Source organism: Leucoraja erinacea, chromosome 32 (genome assembly GCF_028641065.1).
Source record: "Leucoraja erinacea ecotype New England chromosome 32, Leri_hhj_1, whole genome shotgun sequence".
NCBI classification, from domain to species: domain Eukaryota; kingdom Metazoa; phylum Chordata; class Chondrichthyes; order Rajiformes; family Rajidae; genus Leucoraja; species Leucoraja erinaceus.
Window position 1 is genome coordinate 1,520,499 of NC_073408.1, and position 17,435 is coordinate 1,537,933.

Consider the following 17,435-nt stretch of genomic DNA (forward strand, 5'->3'; position numbering starts at 1 on the left):
ATAACCAAGGCTACAGCTCCAGCCAGTAACAACTTGCATGTCACAGAATTAAGTTCCGAGTGATCCTCAATACCGGGGGCATGCAAGGTGACATTAGATACATTTCTGTTTTTAGAGATCTAGCAGGAAACAGGCCCTTCGGCCCACCGAGTCCGCACTGGCCAGCGATCCCCACACATTAATACTATCCTACACACACTAGGGACAATTTACACTTGGGACAAATGTTGGGACAAATGTTGGGACAAATGTTGGGACAAATGTTGGGACAAATGTTGGGACAAATGTTGGGACAAATATAGCCAAATAGGATTAGCATGGGGATGCATCTTGGGCAGCATGGGTGAGGTGGGCTGAAGGGCCTATTTCCACAGTGTACAGTGCTATGAACCTGTGGATCTGTTGCTCAGAGTCTGCCTGAGACTCCAGAAATAAGGAGTAAACTAACCAGATCATGTGTATTTCAATTGACTAATAGGTTGATCAAGTCTCTCGGAAGGAGTTTGAGATCTTTTTCACCTTCTCTTCCGGCAGGTTTCACCCGAGACACACAGCTCTTCATGAGATCCACACCCGAGTGGCAACCTTGGTCAGAGGGTTGAATCTCTAAAGTAAGACTTGGATCAACAACCTGAGATCCGAATTCTACCCAATGGTAATTCAAGGACTGTGAAAATGTGGCCTTACATTCACACTCGATACAGACCAGTTTGTTGCCAACTCACCCACTGCTATGGCATGGAATGTCCCCCCCACCCCCCCCCCCCCCCCCCCCCCAATACTAAAATACACCAATAAATAAAAGGGTCATAAGTGATAACAGCAGAATTAGGCCATTCAGCCCATCAAGTCTACTCTGTCATTCAATCATGGCTGATCTATCTCTCCCCATGAGCCCCGACACCGTGTGCTGCTAATACACTCCATACGTAGATGTCCAAACTCTTTAAACCGACGTGTTTTACCTGAATGGTTTTCTTTGCCTTTTTCATCTGGTCTGTAGTGTTTCTGTTCTGTTTGTCCATGATGTTGTCATTCACAACCGCACTTTCACACTCCTGGATATCCTGAGATTGGAAGAAGAGAAAAAAAAACATCTATTTTTATTTTTGGGTTCGTTGTTTCCCTGGAATATTCTGCGAGCACAAGGCCATTTACACCGTTGTGTTCGCTCTCTGTAAGAGTTAGAAACATAGAAACATAGAAAATAGGTGCAGGAGTAGAGGCCATTCGGCCCTTCGAGCCTTCACCGCCATTCAATATTCAGATTCAGATTCAGATTCAATTTTAATTGTCATTGTCAGTGTACAGTACAGAGAATACAATATAATCATGGCTGATCATCCAACTCAGTATCCCGTACCTGCCTTCTCTCCATACCCTCTGATCCCCTTAGCCACAAGGGCCACATCTAACTCCCTCTTAAATATAGCCAATGAACTGGCCTCGACTACCCTCTGTGGCAGAGAGTTCCAGAGATTCACCACTCTCTGTGTGAAAAAAGTTCTCCTCATCTCGGTTTTAAAGGATTTCCCCCTTATCCTTAAGCTGTGACCCCTTGTCCCGGAGTTGTCCCATTTGTTCTTCTCCCCTGAAATTTCCAAGTACATCTGTAATTTTTCAGGCATTCATTCAATTCCCTCTACAAATTATTCCTGAATTCCGCTGCACTTTCAGGTTGAGATACAGATTCTATGGTTGCAGAACATTCATATGTGTCACAGAACATCTTCAGAGCATCGGGTCAGTGCCAGTCAATAAAGTGCTTAAATGCATCTCATCATCATAGTGTCACACAGGCCCTTCGGCCCTACTTGCCCATGCCGACCAACATGCCCCATTTACACTAGTCCCACCTGCATGCGTTTGGCCCGTGTCCCTTCAATAACCTTTAGAGAGAAGTGAATAAAATATCTTGAACCACTGGGTCTATAATCCTGCAGGGCATTGACACATTGATAATGGGAAGACCATATTCTTCCTTCACCTCCCTTTCATAAGATCATCAGTGATGGGAGCAGAATTAGGCCATTCGGCCCATCAAGTCCACTCTGCCATTCAATTATAGCTGATCTATCTTAACACCATTGCTCTTAACACCATTCTCCTGCCTTCTCCCCATAACCTCTGACACCCACACTAATCAAGAATCTATCTATCACTGCCTTAAAAATATCCATTGACTTGGTCTCCACAGCCGTCTGTGGAAATGAATTCCACAGTTTCACCACCCTCTGATCAAAGAAATTCCTCCTCATCTCCTTCTTAAAGGAACATCCTTTAATTCTGAGGCTGTGACCTCTAGTCCTAGACTCTCCCACTAGTGGAAACATCCTCTCCACATCCACGCCTTTCATTATTCGGTATGTTTCAATGAGGTGCCCCCCTCATCCTCCTAAACTCCAGCGAGTACAGGCCCAGTGCTGACAAACGCTGATCATATGTTAACCCACTCATTCCTGGGATCATTCTTGTAAACCTCCTCTGGACCCATTCTCCAGAGCCGGCACATCTTTCCTCAGATACGGGACCCAAAGCTGCTCACAATATTCCAGTGGCCTTATCAAGCCTCAGCATGACATCAGATTTTGCATTCTAGCCCTCTTGAATTAAATGCTAGCATTGAGTTTTCTAGCAGGCACCCTTTCTCGTGAAAGTAAGTCTTTCCATCAGCCTTCTCAACCTTTGAATGTTGTGTCTCTTTACTTTCCCTTTAAGATCACTGTACACAGTGAAGAGAATTCATTCTATTTATTTTGTGTGGCCCCACCCCCTCATAGTTTTAATCACCTCAATTATGATTCAGTTTCCATTTCCATTTCTCCTCTTCTGTTCCAAATAAAACAGCCCCAGTTCATCCCCATGGTTACAATTTCCCAGTTATGGCAACATCTTCATAAATCTTCTCTGAGCCCTTTCTAATGCAATCACATCATGCAGTGACTAGAACTGTGCCTAGCTAAAGTTGTCAAACGTTTCAGCAGTTACCTCCCGACTGTTACATTCTGTGCCTCAGCTAATAAAGTACCTGACTTATCATCTTCATTGAATGAAGCTGAAGATTCACTCATTGGCAGAGATAGATAGATTCTTGATCGGTACGGGTGTCAGGGGATACGGGGAAGTGGCAGGAGACTGGGGTTGAGAGGGAAAGATAGAACAGCCATGATTGAATGGCAGGTTAGACGATGGGCTGAATGGCCTGATTCCTGTCTCCTCTCAAAAATTGCAGACGCTCAAAATTGTAGCTTAATTGGAGATCAAATGTCTAATTTATTGTTGTAACTGTAACATTAAATCTAAAAAAATAATCCAATGACAACAGCTAAAGCAGTTGAAGGGTTAAACAAGACGCCATTAGCTCAGCGGAGACCCATCACCCCCCCCCCCACTGTTACAATGGGGGGGATAGTGAGTCATGTACATGTTACTTTGTTTAATGCTTTCCTATTTAAAATAATTAGGGTATTTCAGCCCCACTGCCTGTCTTCAGCAACAGATCAAAACCTGAAACCCGGTGTACAGAGAGTGGAAAATAATCCCTCGACAGTCAGTATCTCCAACACGGCTGCTGTATACACCCCCCCCCCCCCCCCCGACCCTGAGACCCCCCCACACATGGCTCTGTTGCCCTAAAGAGTGTGGGGTAATGTGGTGTGGGTGGGGATATGCAGCTGAGGGGTAGGGAGCTGTGAGTGTGGGGTGTGGGGGGGTGGAGCAGTGTGGGTTGGGGTGGGGGGATGTGGGGGGTGTGTGGGAGCAGTGGGGGGGGGGGGGGGGGGGGGGGTGCAGCAATATGTGGGGGGGGGGTTGGGGGGGAGCAGTGTGGGGTGTGGGGGGGGGGGGGGTGTGGGGGGGGGGGGGGGTGTGGGGGGTGGGGTCAGTGTTGCCAAGCACAGCTGTCATGGCAACAGGACAGCAACATGACAGTAAAGGCTGGCGGTCTGGGCTGTAATGTAGGGATGTGATACTGGATACAGCTATCAGACAGGGGGGGGGGGGGGCACAGGAGTCCAGGCAGGGTACGTGGGCCCTCTACACATACGTGTCTCATTGCCCCCCCCCCCCCCCCCCCATCACCGCACAGCTAGACTTGGTGATAATCCAATTATTTTAATGTGATCCTCCAAGTCTTGTCTGAGTCATTGCAGCAATAAGATGCTCTGGGAAACGGAGACTGAACAGCACAAAGCAAGGAGTTGGCTACAGCTGCATCATGAACCTGGAATGATAGAATCATTATGGAAGGGGTGAAGGCCATTTGGCCCATCAAATCCGTGCCAGCTCTCTGTGGGGTAATCCAGGCGATCTCCTTCCCACCTCTGCATTTTCCCCCCCACAAATTGTTCTGAAGTCATTGACAGATGATGGGTTCATCACCATCCCACATGTGAGTGACTCGGCCTGTGGCCTTTCACCTTCTCTTGCAGCCTCTGCTAATTAACCTACAAATCTGCACGTCTTTGGAGTGCGGGAGGAAACCGGAGCACCCGGGGAAAACCCACGTGATCAAAGGGACATTATACAAACTCCGTACTGTCAGGATCGAACCCAAATCTCTGGCGACGTACCTACAACCTTCAACCTTGTACCTTCTGGAGGGTCCACCAGGGACTAGACTGGAAGTTGGACAATTTTTACATGTATCAATAGACAATAGGTGCAGGAGGAGGCCATTCGGCCCTTCGAGCCAGCACAGCCATTCAATGTGATCATGGCTGATCATCCCCAATCAGTACCCCGTTCCTACCTTCTCCCCATATCCCCTGACTCTGCTATTTTCCAGCCAATTAACCTACAAACCTGTACGTCTTTGGAGTGTGAGAGGAAACTGAAGATCTCGGAAGAAATCCATGCAGGTCACAGAGAGAACGTACAAACTCCGTACAGACAGCACCCGTAGTCAGGATCAAACCCGGGTCTCCGTTGCTGCATTTTGTTGTAAGGCAGCAACTCTACCGCTGTGCACCCATCAAATCTGCCATAGAGGGAGTGCAGAGACAGTTCACCAGACTGATTCCTGGGATGTCAGGACTGTCTTATGAAGAAAGACTGGATAGACTTGGTTTATACTCGCTAGAATTTAGAAGATTGAGAGGGGATCTTATAGAAACTTACAAAATTCTTAAGGGGTTGGACAGGCTAGATGCAGGAAGATTGTTCCCAATGTTGGGGAAGTCCAGGACAAGGGGTCACAGCTTAAGGATAAGGGGGAAATCCTTTAAAACCGAGATGAGAAGAACTTTTTTCACACAGAGAGTGGTGAATTTCTGGAACTCTCTGCCACAGAGGGTAGTTGAGGCCAGTTCATTGGCTATATTTAAGAGGGAGTTAGATGTGGCCCTTGTGGCTAAGGGGATCAGAGGGTATGGAGAGAAGGCAGGTACGGGATACTGAGTTGGATGATCAGCCATGGCCTACTCCTGCACCTAATTTCTATGTTTCTATGATGCCTAAAGATTTGGTCACTTAGGGAAGGAGGCAGAGCATGGCCAGGCGTTCCATGTGCTCATCTGGGGAGGGGACTAGCAGCAGATGTGCACAGACAAAATGATTGAACATTCCACGCTGAATCCGGCATTCAGACTTTGCCCAACCACACAGTTTGGGAGCTTCCAACCACAAAACGGGAACTCCAGAGATGTGAGGTTGCCACAACTCCACTGCCCAGCAACATCTAAGGCAAATTGGATCCAGTTTTTGAAAAACATTTCAAGTAGATTGCAACTGAGATTAGTTAATACGAGGACAACAGATGTGGGAAAAACATGCTCCCACTTGATAAAGACGTCTTATCAATGGAACAAAGGAATGCATGGATTGCAGTCCCACTCAGCAGCACTGACTTGGACATACAACATTGTAAGACATTACAAAGAGCTTCAAAGGTATGACTTGACGCAAGATCATTTTTGGGAAAGTCAAAGGAAAAGTTTAATGAAGATTTTGGTGTAGATATTAGAGTATTCCAGAGCTCAGGGCCCAGGCAGCTGGGAGTAGGGCCATCCAGAGAGAACACAAACACTGGGGATGGAGACACAAGGGACTGAAGATATTGGTTTGCAAACAAAGGCACAAGGTGCTGGAGTAACTCAGCGGATCAGGCAGCATCTCTGGGGAACTGGGTTGGGTCCCTTCTCAGGTAGAAGGTCTGAAGAGGGGTCCCAACAGAAAACGTCACCTACCCACGTTCTCCAGAAAACTAGAGATGTATTGGAGGATAAAAGATATGCAAAAAAATATCGATGATAAAGGAACCAGGACATTGTTAGCTGTTTGTTGGGTGAAAACGAGAAGCTAGTGTGATTTGGGTGGGGGAGGGATAGAGAGAGAGGGAATGCCGGGGCTACCTGAAATGAGAGGTCAATATTAATCAAAGGAGAATCCTAAAGCCTCTGTCCCACTTAGGAAACCTGAACGGAAACCTCTGGAGACTTTGCGCCCCACCCAAGGTTTCCGTGCGGTTCCTGTAGGTTGCAGGTGGTTGCCGGAGGTTGCAGGTAGTGGAAGCAGGTAGGGAGACTGACAAAAACCTCCGGGACCCGCACGGAAACCTTGGGTGGGGCGCAAAGTCTACAGAGGTTTCCGTTTAGGTTTCCTAAATGGGACAGGGGCATAAAGATGCAGAGAGAGAGCGAGAGAGATGGGGTGTCCATCCCACAAGGCATGTCCATCACTAGGTGAGTGTTGGAAAGCAGGGAGAAAGAAGCAGGGAGCCAGAATCTGAAGAGTGCAGAGACTCTCAGAGGATGAAGGACTGAAGATCAAGATAAGAAAATAGAGTTATTGCCAAGTTAGCGGTCAAATAGGGAGGCAACAAGATAAATGCATTGGGGACCAATGGAACAATATTCCATCAACAACATCTTTCTTCAACCCTTTGAGCCAAGAAGGACTTTAACTAATCAAAATTACACGTGCTTGTCCTTTAACATCCAATCCTGTCGCCTCTACTTTTCAAACTTAGAAACCATGAGGATCCTCAATATTAATGCTGTTCTTTAAAGAGAAGCATATGAGAGACTGTTTGAGTAAAGACAGATAAGGCAACACACACAGACACAAAGGCACAAATGGACAAACATGCAGACAGAGAGACAGAGACAGAGACAGAGACAGAGACAGAGACAGAGACAGAGAGACAGAGAGACAGAGAGACAGAGAGACAGAGAGACAGAGAGACAGAGAGACAGAGAGACAGAGAGAGAGACAGAGAGACAGAGAGACAGAGAGACAGAGAGAGAGACAGAGAGAGAGAGAGAGAGAGAGAGACAGAGAGACAGAGAGACAGAGAGACAGAGAGACAGAGAGACAGAGAGACAGAGAGACAGACACAGACAGAGACACAGACAGAGACACAGACAGAGACACAGACAGAGACACACACACACACACACACAGACACAGACACACACACACACACACACACACACACACACACACACACACACAGACACACACACAGACACAGACAAAGAAACACATTCCCTCCAACCCATAACTCTGACAATCGGAGCCCAAGGAGTGACTTACATGACGGGGTTTGTCAGGTATACACGGAGGTGGTGGGAGCTCAGTAAACACTCATCGTGCTTCATAGGTCAGCGCAGAGAAGAGGAGCAGATGTCTCCTCTGGGAGTAGAGGGGGGAAGGAGAGGTAACGGAGCTGCTGACGGCTATACAGAATAAGAGCATGAAATGACTTGTCTTGCAACAGAAAATAAATCTCAAATCGCAGTCTGCGAGCATGTCTGTGCTCATCAGATTGCCCCTGCAGGTTCACTCAAATGAAACCCAAAAATGTGAACTATTTGTTGTAATGTGATATGTCAACACATATTGTAAAAGCAATTCTCAGCTTTCCTTGATAATTAACTGCACTGCCCTACAACAACCAATCTGGTAACATTATCACATATAACGCTGCTTGTCTGTAACCTTCAGCTAAATACATTTTCCCAGCAATTATTTATAGACTAATTATCTCTAGTGGTTCCATAATCTTAACATTTCCCTGATGCATTGTCGTGTGTGGAACATCCCAGATTTGATGATAATGTTGCGAGTATTCCCATTACTAATCATTCTCTGCTCTGTGGAATTGGAGACTAAAGGGGCTGTCCCACTGACGTGATTTTTTTGGCGACTGTCGGCACCCGTCATAGTCCCAGCAGGTGGCAGAAAACTTTCAACATGTTGAAAATCCAGCAGCGACCAGAAAAAGGTACGACTCTTTGGGCGACTATTCACGACCATACAGGCTTCACCCCGTAACATGCCTCCTGTATGGTCGTCTCCTCAGCTGCCCATAGAGTCGTAGCATATTCATGGTCGCCGCTGAAGTTTCAACGCGTTGAAGATTTTCGCCAACCTGCAACGACTTACAACGGGTGCCTGCAGTCACCAAAAAAGTTGCGTGAGTGGGTGGAAAGAAGCATGAAGATGTGTGCTTGATTCAACAACTAGTCTGTTGAAGTCTGATGGAGGGTGTCAGCCCGAAACGTCACCCATTCCATCTCTCCAGAGATGCTGCCTGTCCCACTGAGTTACTTCAGCATTTTGTGTCTATCTCACAGCAGTGTCAATTCAACCACAGACCATGGACAGAGAGATCTGGGCAATGGCATGGAGGTAGAAGACCAGACATGATGTTGCTGAAGTCACATCTTCCTCAGAAGACCAAACTGCCGTCCCCTGCTCTTAACTCTCACTATCATGCAGAGACCATGAGACGCACAGCTAATCCAACGTCAAGCAAAACAGGAAGCTAATCCCAACACCATAAACAATGCACAGATGTCCTGATACATTCTGATGAAACCACGGAAGTTATTTTAAATCCTTATAAACATGGTGTTATCTTCAGCTGAGGTCTAGAATTCCGTTCTGGCACTCTATTTTGGAATGGGCATCTGGGAGAAGGGGACAAGGTGATGAATGAGGCAGATACAAGAGATGTTTAAGAAGGAACTGCAGATGCTGGAAAATCGAAGGTAGACAAAAGTGCTGGAGAAACTCATCTTGTGCAGCAGCATCTATGGAGCGAAGGAAATAGGCAACGTTTCGGGCTGAAATCGGGCAGATACACGAGAAGAGCACCCTCAATTGTGTGCAGAGAAGTTCAGGGGAGATTTCATCAAAGATTTTCAAGTCATGAATGGATTTTGGATGTGGTTTTACCCCCCACAGTGAGTTGCTGTGACCTGGGCAGCACAGACCTCCAGAGGATTCTCTCTGGATTCAATAGCAACGTACAAAAGAAAATAGAATAAATAGCAGAACAGATTTCCGCAGCTCTGGGGAAATGGGATTAATTGGATGGAAACCAAAAAGCACAATGGGACAAAGGCTTCCTCCTGTGATCATGTAGGAGCTCACCGTCCTAACATCGTCCTCTGATCCCGGCCTGACCACAGTACTCCAGTTTTCTGTTTATATTTCAAGTTTCCTGAATTCTCAATATTTGTGCCTTAAAGAATTTGTACGGTTATTTTTTTTCCTCTCTTCAAGTTGTTCTTGGATTCAGGCAAGGCCACACAGGCAAAGAAATGTATATAAACCATCACACATAAACAGTTGGAACTCGTTTCTTGATGTTCCCAGTAGACTGCACATAAGTTCACTAAGTGATAGGAGCAGAATTAGGCCATTCAGCCCATCAAGACTGCTCCGCCATTCAATCATGGCTGATCTATCTCTCCCTCCTAACCCCATTCTCCCCTCCGTACGGATTTCCCCCCATCCTCTCCCTTTTTTCACACCCTGGACACAGAGGTAGTCGAGGCCAGTTCGTACTAATAAGAAGTTAATCTGTCTAAGGGGATCAGGGGGTATGGCCTTCAGCCAAATATGAATGGCGGTGCAGGCTCGACTTGACCTGGCCACTCCTGCACCTAATTTCTGTGGCACTAAAGAATGCCTTAAAAATATCCCTGACTTGACCAGATTCAATTCCCACCCTCTGACTAAAGAAATTCCTGGTTGGTTTTGGGGGATGTTTCTGTTTGATTGTTCTCTTAACTGCCCTTTAGAATTACCACACAGTCAAATGAGTTTGTAGCCCACTTTTATCATAGCCTGATCAAGGGTCTTTCTGCTATTTCTGAATCTATATATGCTGTTATATTCAGAAATATAGGGAATATATCTTATAATATGAAATAATATTTTATTATGACATATAATTATTTACATATATTATATGCGATATATCTCTGCTATACAATCTCCCTTGTTCCCATAATAAAGACATTTGTTTTGGTTGAAGGTAAACAGAGGAAGCTGGAGTAACTCAGCGGGACAGGCAGTATCTTTGGAGAGAAGGAATGGGTGACGATTCGGGTCGAGACCCTTCTTCAGACCCGAAACGTCGCCTATTCCTTCTCACCGGAGATGCTGCCTGTCCCGCTGAGTTACTCCAGCTTTCTGTGTGTATCTCCGGTTTAAACCAGCATCTGCATTTGTTTTGATCATTCATTGATTCGCTGTTTCTGTCCCATCTGACAGCTTCTTCGCGTGCGATCTCTTCCTTCCTGTCATTTAGTTACTCTCACTTGCAGTGCGACATTTGGTGCCTCCTGCAGCCCTGACAACTCATTGCCTCGTTACCTTCATCAGTTACTCTCCTCTCCTGCCTGCTCGCCTCCTCCTCTCTCACTCAGACCCTGGTGAAAAAACTGATCCGCATTTATATGCCACCTGACACATCTCTCGTAAGTACCTTCCTCTCATTGAAATACGTTCAATGTATTTCCTGTGGTGAAGTAGACAAAACAGCGACCAATTTCCACACTGCAAGATCCCACAACAGTAATCTGAAAACGACCACATTCAGAACCACCTTTCAAGACGCGGATAGATCTACATCTGAATATTGATTTGAAAATTCTCTTTTAAGGCCACCTGACACTTCTCTTTTCTACTTTCCACTCATTGAAATACGTTCAATGTATTTTTTTGGTGTTTTAGACAAAACACGACCTTCACTGCAAGATCCCACAACAGTACTCTGAAATCGATCTATTTTTTCCACTTTTTCCTCTTTTCTATTGTTTTTTTTTTAAATGTGCTATTGCTTACTTCCTTCTGATAACATAAAACTTGGTTGTGTGGTGGAGCAATGGATTACGGAGACACAATAGTTGGAGTAACTTAAAATTAGGTGACCACAGGTCGACTGTTTTGGTCTGAAGAAGAATTACCCATTCCTTCTCCATAGAGAAAAAAAAAAAAAAAAAAAAAAAAAAAAAATTATGTCCATCTTCAATGTAAAAGCATCTGCAGTCCTTCCGAGAGTTGTTTTAGAAGCACAATGTGCTGTAGAAATAAAAAGTGACTTGACTTGAGAAGTCAACTTGGGTGTGTGGTGGAGCAGAGGGATCTACCAGAGACACAAAATGCTGGAGTAACTCAGTGGGATGGGTGACAATTCAGGTCGAGACCATTCAGTCTGAAGAAGAGTTACCCATTCCTTCTCCATTGAGATGCTGCCTGTCCCGCTGAGTTACCCCAGCATATTATGTCTATCTTCGGTGTAAACCAGCATCTGCAGTTCCTTCCTACACACAAGGATCTAGAAGCACAGACTTGAAAGCGGTGTTACAGGCAAGTAGCTTGTGACACACTAACCTTCATCAGGCATGGGGTTGAGTATGGTAGTTGGGACATTATGTAGCAGTTGTACAAGGTGTTGTTGAAGCCATACTTGGAGTATTCTATTCAATGTTGGTCACCTTGTCAGAGGGATAACATCATTACACTACAAGGAGCATGGAGAAGAATAAGCTTTTCCCATTGAGAGTAGGGAAGATTCAAACAAGAGGACACGATTTGAGAATTAAGGGACAAAAGTTTAGGGGTAACATGAGGGGGAACTTCTTTACTCAGAGAGTGGCAGCTGTGTGGAATGAGCTTCCAGTGGAAGTGGTGGAGGCAGGTTCGAATTTATCATTTAAAAATAAATTGGATAGGTATAAGGATGGGAAAGGAATGGAGGGTTATGGTCTGAGTGCAGGTAGATGGGACTAGGTGAGAGTAAGTGTTCGGCACGGACTAGAAGGGCCGAGATGGCCTGTTTCCGTGCTGTAATTGTTATATGGTTATATAAGATTTATAAAGAGGTTCCCAGGATTCAATGATTGAGCTATCGGGAGAGGTTGGGTCTACAACCTTATTCCTTAGAGCACAGGAGAATGAAGGGTGGTCTCAGCACCCTTAACATTGCATGATTAAGTCTCGCTGAGACCTTGAACCCACAACAGAAGCTAAATGACTCCCTCCTCCGTCACTGTAAGATTCTGTGATGTGTTTCATGAATAAATGATCTAGAGCATGGTAAAGGTCGCACACAGCGTGAAGAGTAGAGAAATGAGCTACGATGAACTTTCCCAATCAGTACGAAAACCCAGCCGCAAATTAAATATTCGATTCTACTGTAGCAGCGCCTGGTGGCGTACACAGAACCTGGCGTTCGGGAAGCCACGGTCACATGACTTGGTTTATACTCTCTAGAATTTAGACGATTGAGAGGGGATCTTATAGAAACTTACAAAATTCTTAAGGGGTTGGACAGGCTAGATGCAGGAAATTGTTCCCGATGTTGGGGAAGTCCAGGACAAGGGGTCACAGCTTAAGGATAAGGGGGAAATCCTTTAAAACCGAGATGAGAAAAACTTTTTTCACGCAGAGAGTGGTGAATCTCTGGAACTCTCTGCCACAGAGGGTAGTTGAGGCCACAGTTCATTGGCTATATTTAAGAGGGAGTTAGATGTGGCCCTTGTGGCCAAGGGGATCAGGGGGTATGGAGAGAAGGCAGGTACGGGATACTGAGTTGGATGATCAGCCATGATCATATTGAATGGCGTTGCAGGCTCGAAGGGCCGAATGGCCTACTCCTGCACCTAATTTCTATGTTTCTATGTTGCTTGTTTCGTGCGGTTTTTCACTTGCGCGCGTGAGTTCAGCGCTGACCACCGTTGTGGGCAGACGTGTCTCGATAACCTGAATACTAGATATCGAACTTTTGAATAAAGATCTGTTGGAAACACCAGTAGTCGTTCTCAGACCACTAAACTACGACGTTAGATTTCCAGGATCAACTAAAGCCCACCACATAAAGCTGAAGAAAGCACTTGGAGTTCCTGAAGAATGTAACAAGGTTAATTCCTCAAGTCAATCCATTCAGAAAACTAATATTAATTCCTCCAGCTATAGTGTTAGATAAGTTGGCTGGAATTTTGAACTTGGACAATGGTCAAGCAGGCCACGCCAACTTTGAGCAGGAAGGAACTGCAGATGCTGGTTTAAACCGAAGACAGACACAAACTGCAGGAGTAACTCAGTGGGTCAGACAGCATCTCTGGGGAAAAGGAATAGGTGATGTTTGGAGCCAAGACCTTTCTTCAGACCGACCTGAAACATCCCATTTCTTTTCTCCAGAGAAGTTGCCTGAGCCGCTGAGTTACTCCAGTGTCTATCTTCGGTTGCAGACAGCATCTGCAGTTCCTTCCTACACATATACACACCAGCTGCCCACTACTGTTCACTTACTTTACACTATCTTGTCGAGTCAGGACCCACCCTCAGTAACTGACGCAGCAGCAGCTTGGCAAAACTTGCAGCAAAACTTCAGACGTGCCGAATTATCACTTGACTCCTCATTAAAGGATTCTTTAAAGGAAATGTTTTTTTTCTCCCCACATTCCATGGAAGCTGGCTCAAGAGGCATTGTGTAGCCCAACACACAGCTGTTCAACCCCAGCAGTGGTCATTCAACCCTCATCTCAGGTATGTTTTCCCCAAGACCATAGAAAATAGGTGCAGGAGTAGGCCATTCGGCCCTTCAAGCCTGTACCGCCATTCAATATGATCATGGCTGATCATCCAACTCAGTATCCCGTACCTGCCTTCTCTCCATACCCCCTGATCCCCTTGGCCACAAGGGCCACATCTAACTCCCTCTTAAATATAGCCAATGAACTGGCCTCAACTACCCTCTGTGGCAGAGAGTTCCAGAGATTCACCACTCTCTGCGTGAAAAATGTTTTCCTCATCTCGGCTCTAAAGGATTTCCCCCTTATCCTTAAGCTGTGACCCCTTGTCCTGGACTTCCCCAAGACCATGTGGGTTCCCTTTGGGTGCCCCCCCCCCCCCACACCCCACCCCACCCTCACCGCACACCCTCAAATCTCCCCACCCTCATCCCACCACCCCCAACCCCACCCTACACCCTCAATCCTCCCCCACCCGCACGTCCCAAAGACATGTTGGCAGGCTAGGAGCAGAATTAGGCCTTTCGGCCCATCACATCTACTCCACCATTCAATCACGGCTGATCTATCTCTCCCTCCTAACCCTATTCTCCTGCCTTCTCTCCATAAACCTCTGACACCCGCACTAGTCAAGAATAAGCACGTGCGAAAGCTGTCCTTGTTGTAAATCTGAAATATAAACTGCGATTCCTCCGTGGTTTGTCTGTGGGAGTCAGCATGACAGGGCAACGATCTCTGTTTATTCACCGACAGCGCAGGGTGTAAGTTGCTCAGCTTCACTCCGGATACATCACCTGGTTAATTCGTTGGTTCCACATTTAATTTCTTCCCACTGTGCAGAGACACAAAGCTTCATATTTAACGTGGGGCATTTCACATATAATCAGCATCATTATTCTGTTCTTCCATTTCCAATTGCCCAGTGTGACGATAATCAAGGGGCAGCCAATCTTTTTCCAAGGGCTACACAGTGCATTACAAAGTCAAATTGGAATTATAAAGATTCCTTTCCCGTTCACAATGAACAGTGGTTTTCTCCGCCCCAGCCACAGTGCACTGAATTGCAGAGAATTCCAGCCATACTTCCAGCAGATCTTTTTGCAAAGAGGTTTCTTGACCTCACTTCCCCAGTGTCTGGGCCGCTGTTCTGTAGCTGTCAGCCGCACCATGGGCACTCAATCCAATGGTCACGTGTGGACTAGGACAATGGGGGCCATTCATCAAACCCACCGCCAATTACAGCCAAACCTGATCTTATCATTTGGAATTCTCTGCCTCAGAGGGCGGTGGAGGCAGGTTCTCTGGATACTTTCAAGAGAGAGCTCTTAAAAATAGCGGTGTCAGGGGATATGGGGAGAAGGCAGGAACGGGGTACTGATTGGGGATGATCAGCCATGATCACATTGAATGGTGGTGCTGGCTCGAAGGGCCGAATGGCCTACTCCTGCACCTATTGTCTATTGTCTATCATCACCCAATCATGCATTAAACCTGCCCTCTGGACTGGACTCAGCCTCCAAATGAAAACCATTCGATTCTAAATCCTCATCAAATACCAACTGCACATCCCACAGACAGCCCACTGAAGCACAAGGGGGTGCATTAATATACAACTTGTCTTGGAGGAGATATAGCACAGGTCATGCTAGATGGGGTGGTGCGATTGTAGACTGGTGTTAGGTGGATTGTTCACCTCAGTGTGGAGTCTGAGCAGAGTTTCTCCACAACCAGCCTTAGTTTAAGCATCACGTCAGCTTTCAGCAGTGACCCGAGTGGGAACAGGCAACCATTCATTAGATGTAATGAAAGTCCCTGAGCTGGCCAGGCAACACCTGGTACATCACGTCCTTTGGTGAATACCTTGCACAGTGGTGAGTTATTGGTAGTGATCCACTGAGTTGGTGAGATGACATCAGCACCATCAGGCTGAAGTGCCCCCCACCCCCACGGACTGTCTCCCTCAGATGGTCACGTCACACACACACATCTGCACTATAGTCTGTTCGAACTGTTTTGACTATTTTACTGTTGTAATGTTCTTTTTACAAATCATGTTCTCGGGATATCTAAATCTAAATGTTATTAGTTATTTAAGTTATGACATCGGATGGAAGCTGCATACCAAATCTCGTTGCACTTATGTGCAATGGCAATAAAATATATTATTATTATTATGTATTCTGGACATTACTGCCATTGGGATTGGGCTGTTATCTCTAAGCACCAACATCTGTCCAGCATTATTTATCACAGTTACTAGCCGTCAACTCTTAGATATAATGGATGTTTTGTTCTGTTCTGACTGTGGCAGATTTCTTTCTTTCTCCGAGACAATCATTGATTTACTTCCCAATTTGCATTACATTATGTTCATAAGTTCATGTTCATCGGATTAGAGCAGAATTAGGTCATTTGGCCCATCAAGTCTACTCCGCCATTCAATCATGGCTGATCTATATAACCATATAACAATTACAGCACGGAAACAGGCCATCTCGACCCTTCTAGTCCGTGCCGAAAACGTATTCTCCCCATGTCCCATACACCTGCGCTCAGACCATAACCCTCCATTCCCTTCTCGTCCATATAACTATCCAATTTATTTTTAAATGATAAAATCGAACCTGCCTCCACCACCTTCACTGGAAGCTCATTCCACACAGCCACCACTCTCTGAGTAAAGAAGTTCCCCCTCATGTTACCCCTAAACTTCAGTCCCTTAATTCTCAAGTCATGTCCCCTTGTTTGAATCTTCCCTAATCTCAGTGGGAAAAGCTTTTCCACGTCAACTCTGTCTATCCCTCTCATCATTTTAAAGACCTCTATCAAGTCCCCCCTTAACCTTTGCGCTCCAAAGAATAAAGCCCTAACTTGTTCAACCTTTCTCTGTAACTTAGTTGCTGAAACCCAGGCAACATTCTAGTAAATCTCCTCTGTACTCTCTCTATTTTGTTGACATCCTTCCTATAATTAGGCGACCAAAATTGTACACCATACTCCAAAATCTACCTTTCCCTCTTAACCCCATTCTCCAGCCTTCTCCCCATAACCCCTGACACCTGCACTAATCTAGAATCTATCTATCTCTGCCTTAAAAATATCCATTGACCTGCCCTCCATATTCTTTTGTGGCAATGAACTCCACAGATTCACCACCATCTGACTAAAGAAATTCCTCCTCATCTCCTTCCTAAAGGAACACCTGTTAATTCTGAGGCTCTGACCTCTAGTTCTGCCCCCCAGCTAGCCTTTTGAATAAGGGTGTAGCTGATTGTGCATCAGCTGTGGAGGTCTTCCTTGGCCTGCCAGTCTCTTTGCAATTAGTAAGCTCACCAGTGCTCTCTTTCTTCTTAATGATGTTCCAAACAGTTGATTTTGGTATGCCTGAGGTTTGGCTGATGTCTCTAACAGTTTTATTCTTGTTTCTCAGTCTCATAATGGCTTATTTGACTTTCATTGGCACAACTTTGGTCCTCATGAACAGCAATAACAGTTTCCAAAGGTGATGGAAAGACTGGAGGAAATACTAGGTGCTGAGTTCTCTTATACCTGCATTAAGGAGGCAATTAAACACACCTGAGCAATTACACACACCTGTGAAGCCATGTGTTCCAAACATGGTGGTGGAACCATGGGGGGACTATGGGGGGGGGGTGTATGTATAAA

At 45.8% G+C, this 17,435-nt stretch overlaps 1 protein-coding gene across 8 annotated transcripts in view; it reads right to left on the reverse strand.

The window, feature by feature from the left end:
* phldb1b (pleckstrin homology-like domain, family B, member 1b) overlaps positions 1 to 17,435 on the reverse strand; it is a 238,366-nt gene that overhangs the window by 142,612 nt on the left and 78,319 nt on the right. For 7 of the 8 annotated variants that reach the window (XM_055660545.1, XM_055660546.1, XM_055660552.1 and 4 more), the window contains exon 2: positions 966 to 1,067. In XM_055660545.1, coding sequence (XP_055516520.1) covers positions 966 to 1,067 — 102 coding nt within the window. Of the gene's footprint in view, positions 1 to 965; positions 1,068 to 7,533; positions 7,851 to 17,435 lie in introns of those variants that run through there. The other variant, XM_055660549.1, reaches the window with a different exon arrangement.